Raw genomic sequence first — 16763 nt, 5'->3', positions numbered from 1 at the left:
GAATGTAAACTAAATTGTACCACTTGTGTATAGATGAATAAGCTTTGCACTCACTGAAACCCAAAATATCAGAGATGTTTTTCCAGCTCATACAACATGAGCATCTGTTTGGTACAGTACTGTGACAGCTTAGCAGCTATGTGTAACAGTGTAAGCATTTAAACAACATTATGTAGACTTGATTAATTTGTCCAAATTCATTACTTATAAACAATTGTTTTTTTATTGGATTGAATAGACTTGTGAATAATCAATGGGTACTTTGTCATAACACTGATTGCTCAGTTTATTTTGTCGTATACTTTTAATCGGTTATCATTATGTGAACGAATTTATCGTACGTGTTGTCCTTAGGCTTGTTTAATTAGGAGTGGTAGCTTGTAATCTGTATAGTAAGTAAGTTAGAAAAATAGTTAGCAGATGAGATACATAATAATATCTATGCTAACAACATACTGGACCACATGATGAAAGCAAACAAGAAAAGAAATCATGGTTATGAAGATGCTTTTTTGATAAGACTACATACAGGTCACAGGGGCATGCTTTATTGGAGAGTCTTTGGATTAACTAAGAATGCATCAAATCACTAAGTTTGAACTATACTGTGGGGTTATGAATGCAGGTCCAGTGTATACCTATTCAACTGGGAACAAACAACATTTGTACGTGAATCATCCCGAACTAGTGAAGGAAATGAATCAATGCATCACTTTCGGATTAGGAAAGCCTTCATATATAACTAAGAGACTCGCGCCTTTACTAGGGAATGGCATTTTGAGGTCGAATGGTCATTTTTGGGCACAGCAGAGGAAAATCGTGGCCCCTGAATTTTTTATGGACAAGGTCAAGGTAGGACGAAAATCATGGCCCCGGAAAAGTTTAGGCCACATTTTTATAATAATTTTAGGAGTTACAATAATTAAGTGCATGGGAGAAATTGATTGGTATGTATGTGACAGGGAATGGTTGGTCTGATGGTAGAGTCAGCACAGCCACTTCTGAAGAAATGGGAGTCCTGCATTGAGGCACAAGGTGGAGTTATGACAGAGATAAGAGTTGAAGAGGATTTAAGAAGCGTCTCTGCTGATGTTATCTCCAGAACATGCTTTGGCAGCTCTTATGTCAAAGGCAAACAGATCTTCTCTAAGCTCAGAACTCTTCAAGAGACCATATCTACTGGCAGCGTTCTTTTTGGCCTACCGACATTTGGGTAGTTTATATTGATTATATGTCGTATACCCGAAATTCTGCATCTTGCCTTTATTTTATATTTTTTCATGTATCCAGTTGTCATTTTCAGCAGCAAAAAGGCCTAGCTTATAAGTTCAAACATTTATAAAAAGGAGACAAGGGGACCAGTACATTTTGTAGCATTCTATTAGCTGTTAACAATTTTAGCTCTAGTGGCTTTTCAATTTATTCTACTGATCCTAAACCTTTGCTGCAGATTTCTTGCAACTAGACAGCAAAAGGAGATGAGGGGTTTGGAAAGGGAGGTGGAATCTTTGATCTGGGAAGTAGTGAAAGAACGCCAAAAGGAATGTCTAGAGTCATCCTCATCATTGGAGAAGGATCTGTTGCAGCTGATACTCGAGGAGGCCATTAATGATGTTTGTGTGGGCAAGGAGTCATCCAAGCAGTTCATTGTTGATAATTGCAAAAACATATATTTTGCAGGGCATGAGTCCACCGCTACTGCTGCTACATGGTGCTTGATGCTTCTTGCTTTACATCCTGAATGGCAAGCTCGTATACGCGAGGAAACTCTTCAAATTTGCCAGGACGGCATTCTAGATTCAGATTCACTTTCCAAAATGAAAACGGTACATAATCATGGACTAATTGGAGAAACCATCAAATATTACAATATAATTTTGACAAAGATTAGTAAGAAATTATAATAATATAGAGTGATGCCACTGATATAGGTAACAATGGTGATTCAAGAAGTGATGCGTTTGTATCCACCAGCAGCATTTGTGTCAAGGGAAGCACTAGAAGAGACTCAACTCGGACGAATCACTGTTCCAAAAGGCGTATGTATATGGACATTGATCCCGACACTGCATCGTGATCCAGATATATGGGGAGCAGATGCAAATGAGTTCAATCCTGAGAGGTTTTCCTCAGGTGTATCTAATGCCTGCAAAGTTCCCCAGGCATACATTCCATTCGGATTAGGACCTAGGTTGTGCTTAGGTAAAAATTTTGCAATGGTTCAACTGAAAGTTGTCATAACACTTATCATATCCAAGTTCACATTTTCACTAGCTCCCAGTTATAAGCACTCCCCTGCTTACAGAATGATCGTTGAGCCTGGACATGGTGTTTCCATCCTGGTTCAGAGATCTAAAAGGGGCTAATAATATTGCGTATTGTGCATAGACGCACGTTGCTCTCTTCTTGCTATATATATCCTTTTCTTCAACTCAGAAGTACTATGCAAATATTGTTCCGATACGAGAGTCTTCAACTTGCTCATCTTATCAGTTTAACTGACGCTAATATATGTCAGAATTGCAAATGCTACATGGAAATCATGCAAGGTCAAAATAATGACTTGATCATGTGAGTTAAAAATCTGTAGCCGCCAAATGTTCACAAACTTGGTTAATTTTTTTGTCATGAATATAGTAAAATCGTCCATTAAACAAAATACACACAAAAATTAGTAAAGAAAAGAATTAATTAAAGAACAAGTATAAAAATACGTGAATAATGATATATGAATTGAAAATTTGTGTGTGCCAATGTTAACGAAGAAATGACAAGTTCCCGAGAGGACAGAAGATCTGCAGAGAGCCTTGAAGAGAGCAAGGCACATTGAAATAATATTTTTTAAAAGGACGCACATTATTTTTGTCTAATTTTAATTTTAGATTTTCTAATAATATATATTTTGGATAGAAGTCTAATTGTAACACCCTTTTTAAATAATAAAAGGAGATATTACATATAACTCATAAACCTCAAACAGAGCACTAATATATTCTAAACAATAATTAAATAGTCTAAAATCTCCAAAATAATATTAAATCTTGAAAAAAAATAGAACCAATGTCTATATTTTGAAAAAAAATGAACGCGGCAAAGCCCCCCTTTCTTTCCCCCTTAGCCAATTTTTCCCCCCTTAACGAATTCACTCTCCCTCTCTTCAGACAAATTAACTAAAAAAATCTAAACTAAAAACTAAATACTGCTCTCTCTCTCTCAAAATCTCTCTCCCTCGTCAATCTCTCTCAAACTCTCAGACCCTCTCCCGTCACCGGTTCTCTCCCGGCCAAACTCTCTCTCCCTCTCTCTCACTCACCATCTCTCTCTAGTCCGTCTCAACCTCTCTCTAAAACACACAAACTCTCTCTCTCTCACCGGAGTCTCGCCGTTGTTTTGCCGTGGTCTCGGTCGTACTCTCTCCGACCTCTCGCCGCTGCTGCAATCTACTCAACCAAAGCAACTGCGCTGACTCTTTGTACTCTCACATTTGCACTCAAATTAGGTTTATTTCTCCTCCTTTTTCATTATATAAACTTGAATTAACCCACATGTTAACCATTAATTTAGAATTTTGAAAACCCTGGATTTGAAAATTATGTGTTTTTTAAATTGAAACCCTAGATATGAAAGTTGGGGTTTTTTAAATTGAAACCCTAATTTATACTAGGTGGATGTTGCTCTGTAATTATCTTGTTGCTTGTAAATTTTGGTTTTGATTTTACATTTGTTTAATTTTAATTGTGTTTAATTGTATCTCTCTGTTTTGACATATATAATTACTTATAAGGATAATTGTATTTTAATTGTATCTCTCTGTTTTTCAGTGTTATTCTGTTAGCAATGAATTAGGATAGTGGTACAAAAATAATGATAACAATTTTGTCAATTGTTATCCTAATGTTGTGAATATGTTGTGTACTTGATGATCACTTTAACAAAATGTCTAAGTAGATTTTACTTAGTGAAATTATGTAGCACTCGACGGATAAGAGTTTTAGTTCCGACGGATAACTCATTGTAGTCTCGACGGATGATTAACTTATTATCAATCGAGTGAGTAGCTTATGTAATAATAAGTTTATAGCACAGTGATGTATGCACCTTTGTATAGAATCTGTAGTAGCATATAAGTCATGTTGACTTTAACTAGATATGCAGAATAGGTTGATCAACTGTACATAAGCAATGTCTTGTAATTCTGTATAAGTGAAATGAAGTCAAGTGCCAAAATAGCTACCGACGGATGATTAACAAAGCGTCGACGGATGATCAAATGACTATCAACGGATGTTTCACATAGCAGTCGATGGATGATCAATTAAGTCATCGACGGATGATCTGAAAGTCGACGGATGATCATATCAAGATTCAAACATCAGTTGAACAGTGAAAGCTGACACACAGCCGTCGAGTTGGATACAAACACACTGTGGAAGCCCATTAACTGGGTAATAGAGGACGAAAAGCAGCAAAGATCAAGACTGTTAGATTTTATATTTGTTCAGTTCTTTTGACTTTGTAATCTTGGTAATATATATAAACCAAGAGAGTAGAAAATAGAAAAATAAATGAGATAGCTGAGAAACATAAGAAAACAGAGAAATCTTTGTAAGCACAATCTTTAGCATCTCCTGTATTCTCAGCAGTTCTATTTTGTAAGCAGCTGTGAGCATTTCTGCACATAGAGTCCTCTCGATATATTATATATATCTTTGGTGGAATTGTTTAAATCCACCAGAAAGTTTTTAAAGACTCTTATTTTTAATTACTTATGTTTTTGATTCATTCAAGTTTACATTCCGTATTGTGCTAATCAAAACAAATATATCCATAATCGAGTTGAACATTTTTATTCAAGAAAAAGGTTCAAGAATTCATTCACCCCCCTTCTGTAATTCTTGCTATATTGTTAAGGGACTAACAATTGGTATCAGAGCAAGCTCTTAATCTACAAAGAGTTTAAAGATCAAAACAGTTCAGCAAGATGAACAAGAAAGATGTTGGAGTCAAGATTCCTTTTCTTGATAAAGATAATTACCATCATTGGAAGGTAAAGATTCATCTTCATATGCTTTCTCAAGATGAGGCCTATGTAGACTGCATAGAAAAAGGCCCTCATGTTCCAATGAGAGCTGCAACAGGAAATGAACCATTTGTTCCAAAGCCAAGGCATGAATGGTCTGATCCTGATATTGAACAAGTCAGGAAAGATAAAAAGGCCATGAACATTCTGTTCAATGGTGTTGATGCAGACATGTTTGATAACATTATTAACTGCAAGACTACCAAGGAAGTTTGGGACACAATACAGATAATCTGTGATGGTACTGAGCAAGTAAGAAAAAATAAAATACAGCTCCTGATTCAGCAATATAAGCATTTTTACAATGAAAAAAGTGAGTCACTCACTGACATTTTTAGTAGATTCCAAAAGCTACTAAATGCTCTTAAATTGCATGGAAGAGTCTATCAGACTAAAAACTCCAATCTGAAATTTCTCAGATCTCTTCCAAAGGAATGGAAACCAATGACAGTCTCATTGAGAAACTCACAAGATTATAAGGAGTTTACTTTGGAGAGACTGTATGGCATTCTGAAGACCTATGAGCTTGAAATAGAGCAGGATGAAAGAATGGAGAGAGGAAAGAAGAAAGGAGGATCCATTGCACTAGTTGCTGATCTGGAAAAGGAGAAGGAAGTGAAGATGGAAGCTGTGGAATCAACTTCAAAGGCCTGTGAAAGCAAGGGTAAAGAGCTAGCTGCAGAAAATGAAGATTCATTGAGCCAAGATGACATGGAGGACATTGATGAGCACCTAGCATTCCTTTCAAGAAGATTTGCCAATCTCAAGTTCAAGAAGAACTTTGGAGCTGCCAAGCCAAATAGAAACATGGTGGATAAATCAAAATTCAAGTGTTTCAAATGTGGCTTGGCAGGGCATTTTGCAAATGAGTGTAAAAAGTCAGATTCCAGTAAGAAAAGATTTGAGTCTGTAGATTACAAGCAAAAATACTTTGATCTACTCAAACAAAAGGAAATGGCTTTTATTACACAAGAGAATGACTGGGCAGCTGATGGCTTGGATGAAGATGAAGATGTCAGCTATGTCAATCTATCCCTTATGGCCAAGTCTGATGAAACAGAGACAAGTTCCTCAAGCAATCAGGTAATCACTACAAACCTTGCACATTTATCTAAAGCTGAGTGTAATGATGCAATAAATGACATGTCTACAGAATTGTATCATTTGCGTGTTACACTTAAGTCCCTCACTAAAGAAAATGCTAAAATCAAAGAAAAAAACTTATTTTTGAGTGAGAGGAATAATGTGCTGGAGTCTCAGTTTGTTGAGTTTGAGAAACTAAAAATTGAGTGTAGAATTGCCAAGGAGGAATTAACTGAGTCCTTGAAAAAGGAAGAAAATTTAAAGAAGCAGTTCGATCGTGAACAAGAGGTAATTAAAGCATGGAAAACATCCAGAGATGTTCATGCTCAAATCACTAAGGTTCAAGGAATTGAGTCTTTTTGTGATGAAGCCTGGAAAAAGAATAAGGGGAAACTAGAACCTATTTTGGTAGATGAGTTGCTGACAGATGTAGACTCGACGGATGATGAGGACTATCCGTCGGATAACAAAAAGTGTTATCCGTCGAATGATAAAAATCCTCATCCGTCGGCTGTAAGCAAACCCATTAACAAAGCGAAATTAACCAATCTAAATGATAAGTATGGGTCTGTTTCCAAGAACTTTGTTTCAGGAGAGTCAAGTCAAGCCAAGAAAGGGAAGAAGGCTAATGTTGGTCACATGACTGTCAAACAGTTAAGTGACAGACTTGAGAAGATAGAGGTAAAAACAGAGACTAATAGGAAAAACAATAGGAATGGTAAAGTAGGGATTAACAAACACAATAACTACACATCTGACAAATATGCTCCTAGAAAAATCTGTGTCAAGTGTGGTAGTGTAAATCATTTGTCTGTTAATTGCAAATCTGCCATGCCTACTCCCATGTCTGTTCAGCCTCAATTCTCTAACATGAATGCCATGCCTCCCATGCCTGTTAATGCTATGCCTACACAGAACATGAATGCACAGTTTGCTAATATGCCATTTGCACCTAATCCATATTATGCTGCATACAATATGCCTCAAATGCCATTTAGCATGCCTTACTGGAATAACATGTTTGCACCAAGCATGCCATTTCCCTGTTAGCTATAACATGCATAATAATTCTGTTGCATCTAGTGGTTTCAAAGGCCCAACCCAAATGACTAAGGAAGAATCTGAAATTCCTAAGTCAAATGAGTTAAGACCTAAGAAACAGAAGAAGAAAGCTAACAAGGCAGGACCCAAGGAAACTTGGGTACCAAAATCAACTTGATTTGATTTTAATGTGTGCAGGGAAATAGAAGGAATCTTTGGTACTTGGATAGTGGTTGTTCAAGACACATGACTGGTGATTCTACCCTGCTCACAGAGTTTGAAGAGAGAGCTGGCCCAAGTATCACTTTTGAAGATGACAGCAAAGGTTATACTGTGGGATATGGCTTGATTTCAAAGGACAATGTCATCATTGAAGAGGTTGCCTTAGTGGATGGTCTCAAACACAATCTGTTGAGTATCAGCCAGCTTTGTGACAAAGGCAACTCAGTAACCTTCAACAAAGAAACCTGTGTTGTGATTAATAATCAAAACAACAAAGTGGTTCTTACTGGTGTGAGAAGAGGAAATATGTACCTAGCTGGCTTCAACTCAACTAAAGCAGAATCTGTAACTTGTCTTCTTAGTAAAGCAAGTCAAGATGAAAGTTGGCTATGGCACAAGAAGCTATCCCATTTGAACTTCAAGACCATGAATGAGCTGGTAAAGAAAGAGCTAGTTAGAGGCATTCCTCTGGTGGAGTTTACAAAGGATGGACTGTGTGATGCCTGCCAAAAGGGGAAGCAGATTAAAGCATCATTCAGGAAGAAACTTGATTCGGCAATTGAAGAGCCTCTGCAACTGCTTCACATGGATTTGTTTGGACCAGTCAATGTATTGTCAATTTCAAAGAAAAGATTTTACTTAGTAATTGTAGATGATTTCTCAAAGTTCTCTTGGACCTATTTCCTAAAGTCCAAAGATGAGGCTAGTGAAATCATCATCAATCACATAAGGCAAGTTAACAATCATCCTGATTTCAAAGTTAGAAGAATCAGGAGTGACAATGGAACTGAGTTCAAGAACTATGTCATGAGAGTATTTTGTGAGGAAAATGGGATCTTGCATGAGTTTTCAGCAGCAAGGACTCCACAACAGAATGGAGTAGTGGAAAGAAAGAATAGATCCCTTATTGAAGCTGCAAGGACAATGCTTGAAGAATCAAAATTACCAACTTATTTCTGGGCTGAAGCTGTAAACACTGCATGCTACACTCAGAACATCTCTCTGATTAATCAAGCAAGATGCATGACACCTTATCAATTGTTCAAGAACAAGAAGCCAACTCTAAACTTTCTTCATGTCTATGGCTGTAAATGCTATATTCTGAGAAATCAAACTGATCAAAATGAGAAGTTTGATGCTAAAGCAGATGAAGGAATTTTTGTTGGATATGCTGTTGGTAAAGCATATAGAGTCTACAATCTAAGAACCAACATTGTTGTTGAATCTATACATGTTGTGTTTGATGATAAAAAGATTGAAGGACTAAAAGATGGAGATTACCATGAAAGCCTCAAATTCGACAATGTTGAGATGGTCAGTGATGAAAGTGATGATGAGAGTGATCAAGAAACAGTGTCTAAGGATAAGGCTGACAAATCTACCACAAATGAAGCACAAAACTCAACATCCGTCGAGTTACATAATGCTTCATCCGTCGGAAGGCAATCTGTATTATCCGTCGGAAGACAACCTGCCTCATCCGTCGGTACTCAAAATTCACCATCCGTCGGGTTATCAAAAGGAGCAGGAAGTCAAGACAGATCACCCATAGAAAGTACCCCTATCTCAAATCAAAGATCCACAAACTCAGGGGGAGTTTCTAGCAATCAAAACTCAATCACACATCAAGACAACATTGAGGTCTCTTTATCTAGGGCTAATCTACCTCAACCAAGAAAATGGACAAAAGATCACCCCTTTGAACTGATTATTGGTGATGTTTCTTCCAGAGTTCAAACCAGGAGAGCAACTCAAGAAGAATGTCTATACAGCAGCTTCCTGTCTAAGGAAGAACCAAAGAAGGTAGAAGAAGCCTTGTTAGATCCTGATTGGATTTTAGCTATGCAGGAGGAGCTAAACCAATTTGAAAGGAATAAAGTATGGAAGCTGGTACCCAAGCCTACAGGAAAGAATCCAATAGACACCAAATGGATATTCAGAAACAAGATGGATGAAAATGGCATAGTAATAAGGAACAACGCAAGATTGGTTGCTAAAGGCTATTGTCAGCAAGAAGGGATAGATTTTGATGAAAAATTTGCTCCTGTTGCAAGACTTGAAGCCATCAGAATCTTCTTAGCCTATGCAGCCCATGCCAATTTCAAGGTCTATCAAATGGATGTCAAAAGTGCCTTTCTGAATGGAGATTTAGAGGAAGAAGTGTATGTAAGTCAACCTCCTGGCTTTGAAAATCCAAATTTCCCAGAGTATGTCTATTATCTACTGAAAGCACTTTATGGACTGATGCAAGCACCTAGAGCCTGGTATGACACTTTATCATAGTTTCTTTTGGAAAATCACTTAACAAGAGGTACTGTAGATAAAATTTTATTTTTCAGAAATGTTAATGGCTCTAGCATACTTGTTCAAATTTATGTAGATGATATTATTTTTGGCTCTACAGATGAGAAACTTTGTAAAAAGTTTGCCAAACTGATGCAAAGCAAGTATGAAATGAGTATGATGGGAGAACTAACTTACTTTCTTGGTTTACAAGTTAAGCAAGTTAGTGATGGAATATTCATTAGTCAAACTAAATATATTTTTGATCTTTTAAAGAAGTTTGATCTAATGGATTGCACATCTGCAAAAACTCCCATGGCCACTGCAACTAAGCTTGAACTAAACACTACTGAAAAGTCTGTGGATATTTCAAGTTATAGAGGCATGGTTGGCTCACTTCTGTACTTAACAGCTAGTAGGCCAGATATAATGTTTGCTACATATTTATGTGCTAGATTTCAGGCTGATCCTAGAGAGTCTCACTTAATAGCTATTAAGAGAATTTTCAGATATCTCAAAGGAACACCAAAATTGGCATTTGGTATCCTAGAGATTCTGGTTTTGATCTAACTGGTTATTCAGATGCAGACTATGCAGGTTGCAAAATTGACAGAAAAAGCACAACAGGAACCTGTCAATTTTTAGGAGACAAGCTTGTGTCCTGGTTCAGTAAAAAGCAAAATTCAGTTTCTACTTCTACAACTAAAGCTGAATATATTGCTGCTGGCAGTTACTGTGCACAGATTTTATGGATGAAAAATCAATTGCTAGACTATGGCTTGCAAGTTAAAAGGATTCCTATTTTCTGTGACAACACAAGTGCAATTGCCATCACTGAAAATCCAGTGCAACATTCAAGGACAAAGCATATAGACATCAAGTACCATTTCATAAGGGAACATGTAATGAATGGTACTGTAGAGCTACATTTTGTTCCAAGTGAGAAGCAACTTGCAGATATTTTTACCAAGCCACTGGATGAATCCACCTTTTCTAGGTTGGTAAGTGAGTTAAGTATGTTTAATTACTCTTGAATTTATCTGAATTATTTTGCAAGTTGAAAAGTATCCAGAAATTTAGCTCATTTTTAGTCTTGGATGAAATTTTGGCTAAGTCAAAATTTGCATTTCGACGGATGACCATTATCCATCAGGTTGAGTCATCCGTCGATATACAAATTGTAAATAAAAATCAATTACTTTTCTGGAATATTTTAAAGCTCGACGGATAATAGTTTATCCTCATCCGTCGAAGTGTCTAAATCGTAACCGTTAATTCCCTGAACATTATCCATCGAGTATACTTACAGTTTGTAAGCATTACACGATGGATAATGGGTGGAATTTTTACAGTTTATTTTAAAACGGCTATTTTAGGCATTTTCTATTGGGTAATTTACTTCTCTTTATTATTTTTATCCGTTGATTCTGAGTAAAGTATAAAAGCTTATTTCATTCTAATCATTTTCTTTTATCATTCTCAAATTCAACCGTGTTATTTCATTCTCTCTCAAGCAAAAATCCTCTTTCTCTTCAAACTTTTCTTCTCTAACAATGGCACTCGTAGTAAAGATCATGTCACAGACTGGGTTCATATATGAAAAGAACAACTTCACTGCTTTGGTCAATAAGGGTATTCAGCAATCAGAAGACTATCATAAGATGATGGACTTCGTGAAGAACTGCAAGTTAAGTTTTGCCATGCTGGAATCACCCACAATTCATTGTGAAGTTGTTGAAGAGATGTGGACAACAGCAATCTACAACTCTACTGACAAAACCATCACTCTGACCATCAAAGGTAATGAATTCTGTATCAATAGTGATGTAATAAAAGCATGTTTCAAGATTCCTGATGATAATGTAACTGCACCACACACTGACACTGATATTGTCAATATGCTCAATTCCATTCATTATGTACTTCCTACTACAAAACTAAGTGACATTAGAAGACTAGGTCTTAGAAAGGAATGGAGTTACATGTGTGATGTTGTAACTAAAGTCTTTTCTCGAAAAATCAGTAATTTTGATTCTGTGAAAATTTCCATGCTTAACATGCTATACATGCTAGTTACAGACAAATTTTACAATTTCAGTGACCTTATTGTGTATGAGTTAGGTTTTACATTAGGCTGACTTAGCCAAAAGAGGAAAGAATGTTTACTATGCTAGATTTTTTATGCTTCTCGGCTAACCATCTTTGTCAAGAGATTGTGCTTGAGAACCCAAACAACAAATTAGCTTGTTGGGTTCAAGAGAGAAGAATCATTGCAGACTTGAACAGAGCCAACCATCACAGAGATGTGCCAATGTTCTATTTTCCTGTAATGCTGACACCTCAGGTAAGTGAGGTAAGTTCATCCATACCCTCAACTATTCCAATCTCTTCTATTTCTTTGACTTCAGGCATAGCTATGGCAACTGTGACAATGACCAAACAGTTGTCTACCAAAGCTGCCAAAACAACTGTAATTTCTAAATCCAAATCAAAGAAAACCCCCTCTGGTATCTCTCAAAAGGTACCAGTTGAAAAATCTACCAAAGCCAAAGAGGGGAGTGTGAAGGAGGGTAAGATAGGTGAGGAAAGGGGTGAACATCAAAGAAACCCCAAGGATAAGGTTGGAGAGTTGAGTGAATTCCAGCCTAGCCACACTGCAGTTTCCCAACAAACTGCAGTGCTTAAAAAGGACAAAAGCTCACTTCTAGCTGCATCCTCCCAAAAGGATGTGGCTATTGAACAAAGCTCTCATCCAAGAGCACAGGCCAAAAGGTTTAGGGACACAAGCTCACCCCAAACTTACACCAGAAAGAAGAAATCCAAAACAACTGGGGATGCACAGGGCACACACTTAGTGCAAACTGGTGCTAAAGACACAGTCCCTGCACCTTCTCAAATTCCGATTGATGTGGCTCCAATAAATGTGGAGTCACAGCCAAAATCTCTCATTATAGAAGCCAGTGAAACACAATACTCACCAACTAACTCACTGGAAGTGGACATGATAAACACTTCAATTCCTGATTCCCCTTCTTTAACTCTGTTGGGGAAGCCAAAATCTAGTGCAAGTGAGCATCATCTTTTAGATGATTTGTTGGCTCACTTGCCAATTCTTTCAGATTCTATTGTGACATCTGTGCCTCAAATAACTTCAATCAACACAGAGTCAACAATAGTTTCTCTTCCCACCTCATTCATTTCTACTCTCTCGATGGATATTGCTCATCCGTCGAGTAGTGATTGTATCCCGACGGATAAGCTTAACAGCAGTTATCCGTCGGATAGCTTTACCACTCACCCGACGGATATCACTTATCCGTCGAGTGTCTCTGCACAACTTCAAACTTCAATAATTTCAAGTGCAGAAGATTTAGTGGTAATACAATCACTCTTAGGACTGAGAGAGGAGAGTGCATTGAGTGAGAGGCTGGGTTGCTCCCAGGCAAAAGGAGAGGAAAAGAGTGAATCTCAGCAATCCATTCATTCAGGATTGGCAAACGTGAGTGAGAGGAGTCCCACCTTAGTAGGTGAAGGTGAGGGTGTGAGCGTGGGGAGCCAGGGTGAGACCCTGATGCAACAAAAGAGAGAATATGAGAGAAAGGCAGGTACTGGAGAAATAAGGATGGAACCAGCCATTGCTAGTGAGTCAATGATTGTGGATGATGCTGAAAAGGAAAGATAATTTCAGCAACATTACAAAGCTGTAACTGATAACATTTCCTTGGATGCTGACACTTTTACTCACCCTGTTTCAGCCTATCAATTGTTGGCTGCTCAGGGCAATATGGAGGCAGAGCAGATTTTGAATTTAGTGCACACCACAGAATCTCTTCAAAGAGATAAAGCTGCTGTGAACAGAATGCCTTCTCAAGCTGCGGAGCCATCTGAAGAATTTGGAGTAAATTCTGATGATGATGACTCTGGTTCTTTGGATGGAAGCATGAACTTAGGGGGAGCTGAAGGCCCAAGTTCTGCTTTAAGTTTACCTGAATGGGCATGGGCAAAGGAATCTACACCAGGATAATTTGAGGTGTCTTTGGTCAAACAAGTAATAGCTATTCAACAGGCCCTTCAGGAAACTTCAGATGCTGGTACCAAGGCTGTTCTTCAAGCTCACCTGGACTCTCTACATCTAATGAAGTTCCAGCACTTAAGACGGAATCTCAGTGTGGATGAATTGAAAAGGGATATAGCTGACTTGAAGACCTATAACTCTGAGAAGCTGGATTCAGTAATGCCATATGGTACCATGCAAGATCTATTACTGAGATTAAGGAGAGAATCAGATTCTGACAAGAAGATAGCCAAGCTGGAGAACAGAGTTCAAGTTATTGAGAATTCAGTGGCTCTACTTCTTCAAAATCAACAGACTCAGACAAATCTTCTTTTGCAACTGGCTAAAGCACAAGGCCTAACTCCTCCACTTGATGATAACAAAAAGGGGGAGAGAGAATCAAGTAAGGGGGAGAAAGGACCAACTGAGGGGGAGAAACTTATAGTTCAAATCAGCAAAGTAATTGTACCTTCAATTACTATCTCTAAGCCACCAGTTGCAGATGGTATAGATCTTATCAATGCAGCAGCAGAAAATTTGAAAGATGCTGATAAAGGAAAGTTGACTCTGATCAACTGGAAAAAGATTGATGAGGACATACAGAAAAGGTTTGAATTAGTCAAGGAACCAGTTCAGTCAGCCATCCATCACTCTCATGTCAAGCCAATCAGTGTGAATGAGATGAGCATGAACTATCTGGAGAAAGGACAATCTTCCTGCATCAAGACTACAAAGGCTGAGATAATTCTTAAACCAAGGGCAAACTATCTAAAGTCATCTTTGAAGAACCCTATGGATACTGTGTATGAGACACCCAAGCCTGATGAAAAGAGGCTTCTGTCAAGATCTATTGTCTTCTACAAAGATCTAGCTGATTCAGCCTCAAGAAAGAGAATTGCAAAGATATTCAAAAATGGGAAGGAAATTTGTGTGGTAGCTGGATATCCACAATTTGCTCATGCAAAGAAAGAAGAAAAAGCCAGATTGAAGTAGGAAAAGAGGCAAACTGCTCTAGATGCAAAGAAGTCTAAACAAAAGAAAGAACAGTTTAGCTATCTTGGCCAAGCTACAGGCTGTGAATTCTTCTCAACAAATTCCCTCTCAACCATCTCAAGCTACATAATCAAAGAAGAAGATTGAAGAATAGAAGAAATCCCCAAGAAAGAAAGAACTGGCTAAAAGACCAAAAAGGAAATTGGATGTTGTTGACAAGGAATTGGAAGATCAATTTCCTAAAGAATCCACTCAAGCTAAAACTCAATCATCAAAGCCCTCTGTGGTATTTGAAGATATAAGGGTGGTGGACCCCTACAGGAACATACATGGAGAGCCTATTGTGCCAAAGGATGAGCCAATAGACTGGGATAAATTACCAATTCCTGACTTCAACTTGCCAATTCTTACTAAGCCAAGAAGGACAAAGTCAAGGGCAGTCAAGAAAGTGAAGTTGTCACCTCTCAAATCCAAGTCAGTAGTCAAAGCTCAACCTAAGGTCAACAGGGGAGACTACTTGTACTTATGTGACATAAAAGAATTCTCAGATCTAAACCTTTATCTGGAGGAGCTGGATGAGGTAAGGGCAATTGATGCATACAAAAACCTACCTGAAAGGTTGGTGTTCAAGTACAAAGGAGGAAGGGAGATTCAGTGGCCTCTTCACATGATACTTCAAGAAAGCCAAGCTGTATTGATCAAAATCTATTCATCCTTCAAGAAAAACTTTGGGTTCAATGTAACTGCAAGAAGATTAGTATTGAAGAAGATTGAAGAGCTAAGGAGTGTTAGAGCCAAAGATGCACTTCCCAAGACTCTTATCATCCCATACACAGGGAGAAGAGTGCATCTAAGGCCCTACTGGCTGATGGAATTCATGGATGACAAGGGTGTGAGAAGATTCTTCAGATTAGAAGACCAATTGAGTATCTCTAGTAATGAGAATCTCTTGGAGATGCAAGAAATGTTAGATCTCTCAGAATATGATGAATTAGAATTCTACAGGAAGCTCCAGAATCAAATTGAAGTAAACAACAGAAAACTTGGAAGAAGATCCAGACCTTCAAGAAACTAGAAAAATCTGCTCAGGCTAGAGGAGCATCTTGAACTGACTGTGAGCCAAACCTTCTACATTTTGTTTAAATTGAAGCACTTTCAGTTTTATCTACTTATCTTTAAAGATATATGTTAAGGATGTTTTGAAATCATCAAGTGTCTCTTAATTTATGGCTACAATTCCTGTAGACATAAATTGGGGGAGATTGTTGTGAATATATTGTGTACTTGATGATCACTTTAACAAAATGTCTAAGTACATTTTACTTAGTGAAATTATGTAGCACTCGACGGATAAGAGTTTTAGTCCCGACGGATAACTCATTGTAGTCCCGACGGATGATTAACTTATTATCCATCGAGTGAGTAGTTTATGTAATAATAAGTTTGTAGCACAGTGATGTATGCACCTTTGTATAGAATCTGTAGTAGCATATAAGTCATGTTGACTTTAACTAGATATGCAGAATAGGTTGATCAACTGTACATAAGCAATGTCTTGTAATTCTGTATAAGTGAAATGAAGTCAAGTGCCAAAATAGCTACCGATGGATGATTAACAAAGCTTCGACGGATGATCAAATGACTATCAACGGATGTTTAACATAGCAGTCGACGGATGATCAATTAAGTCATCGACGAATGATCTAAAAGTCGACGGATGATCATATCAAGATTCAAATATCAGTTGAACAGTAAAAGCTGACACACAGCCGTCGAGTTGGATACAAACACGCTGTGGAAGCCCATTAACTGGGCAATAGAGGACGAAAAGCAGCAAAGATCAAGACTGTTAGATTTTATATTTGTTCAGTTCTTTTGACTTTGTAATTTTGGTAATATATATAAACCAAGAGAGTAGCAAATAGAAAAATAACTGAGATAGCTGAGAAAAATAAGAAAACAGAGAAATCTTTGTAAGCACAATCTTTAGCATTTCCTGTATTCTCA

At 37.6% G+C, this 16763-nt stretch overlaps 1 protein-coding gene across 1 annotated transcript; it reads left to right on the top strand.

The window, feature by feature from the left end:
• The first annotated feature begins 551 nt into the window (after window positions 1–551).
• On the top strand, window positions 552–2387 carry LOC141713250 (cytochrome P450 714A1-like). Its single transcript, XM_074516576.1, has 4 exons — window positions 552–852; window positions 963–1213; window positions 1451–1826; window positions 1932–2387. The coding sequence occupies exons 1-4, from the start codon at window positions 577–579 to the stop codon at window positions 2364–2366; spliced, it is 1338 nt and encodes a 445-aa protein (XP_074372677.1). The 5' UTR covers window positions 552–576; the 3' UTR covers window positions 2367–2387.
• The last annotated feature ends 14376 nt before the right edge of the window (window positions 2388–16763 follow it).

Source organism: Apium graveolens, chromosome 3 (genome assembly GCF_009905375.1).
Source record: "Apium graveolens cultivar Ventura chromosome 3, ASM990537v1, whole genome shotgun sequence".
Taxonomy (NCBI): Eukaryota; Viridiplantae; Streptophyta; class Magnoliopsida; order Apiales; family Apiaceae; genus Apium; species Apium graveolens.
This window is presented reverse-complemented; position numbering and strand designations above follow the sequence as displayed.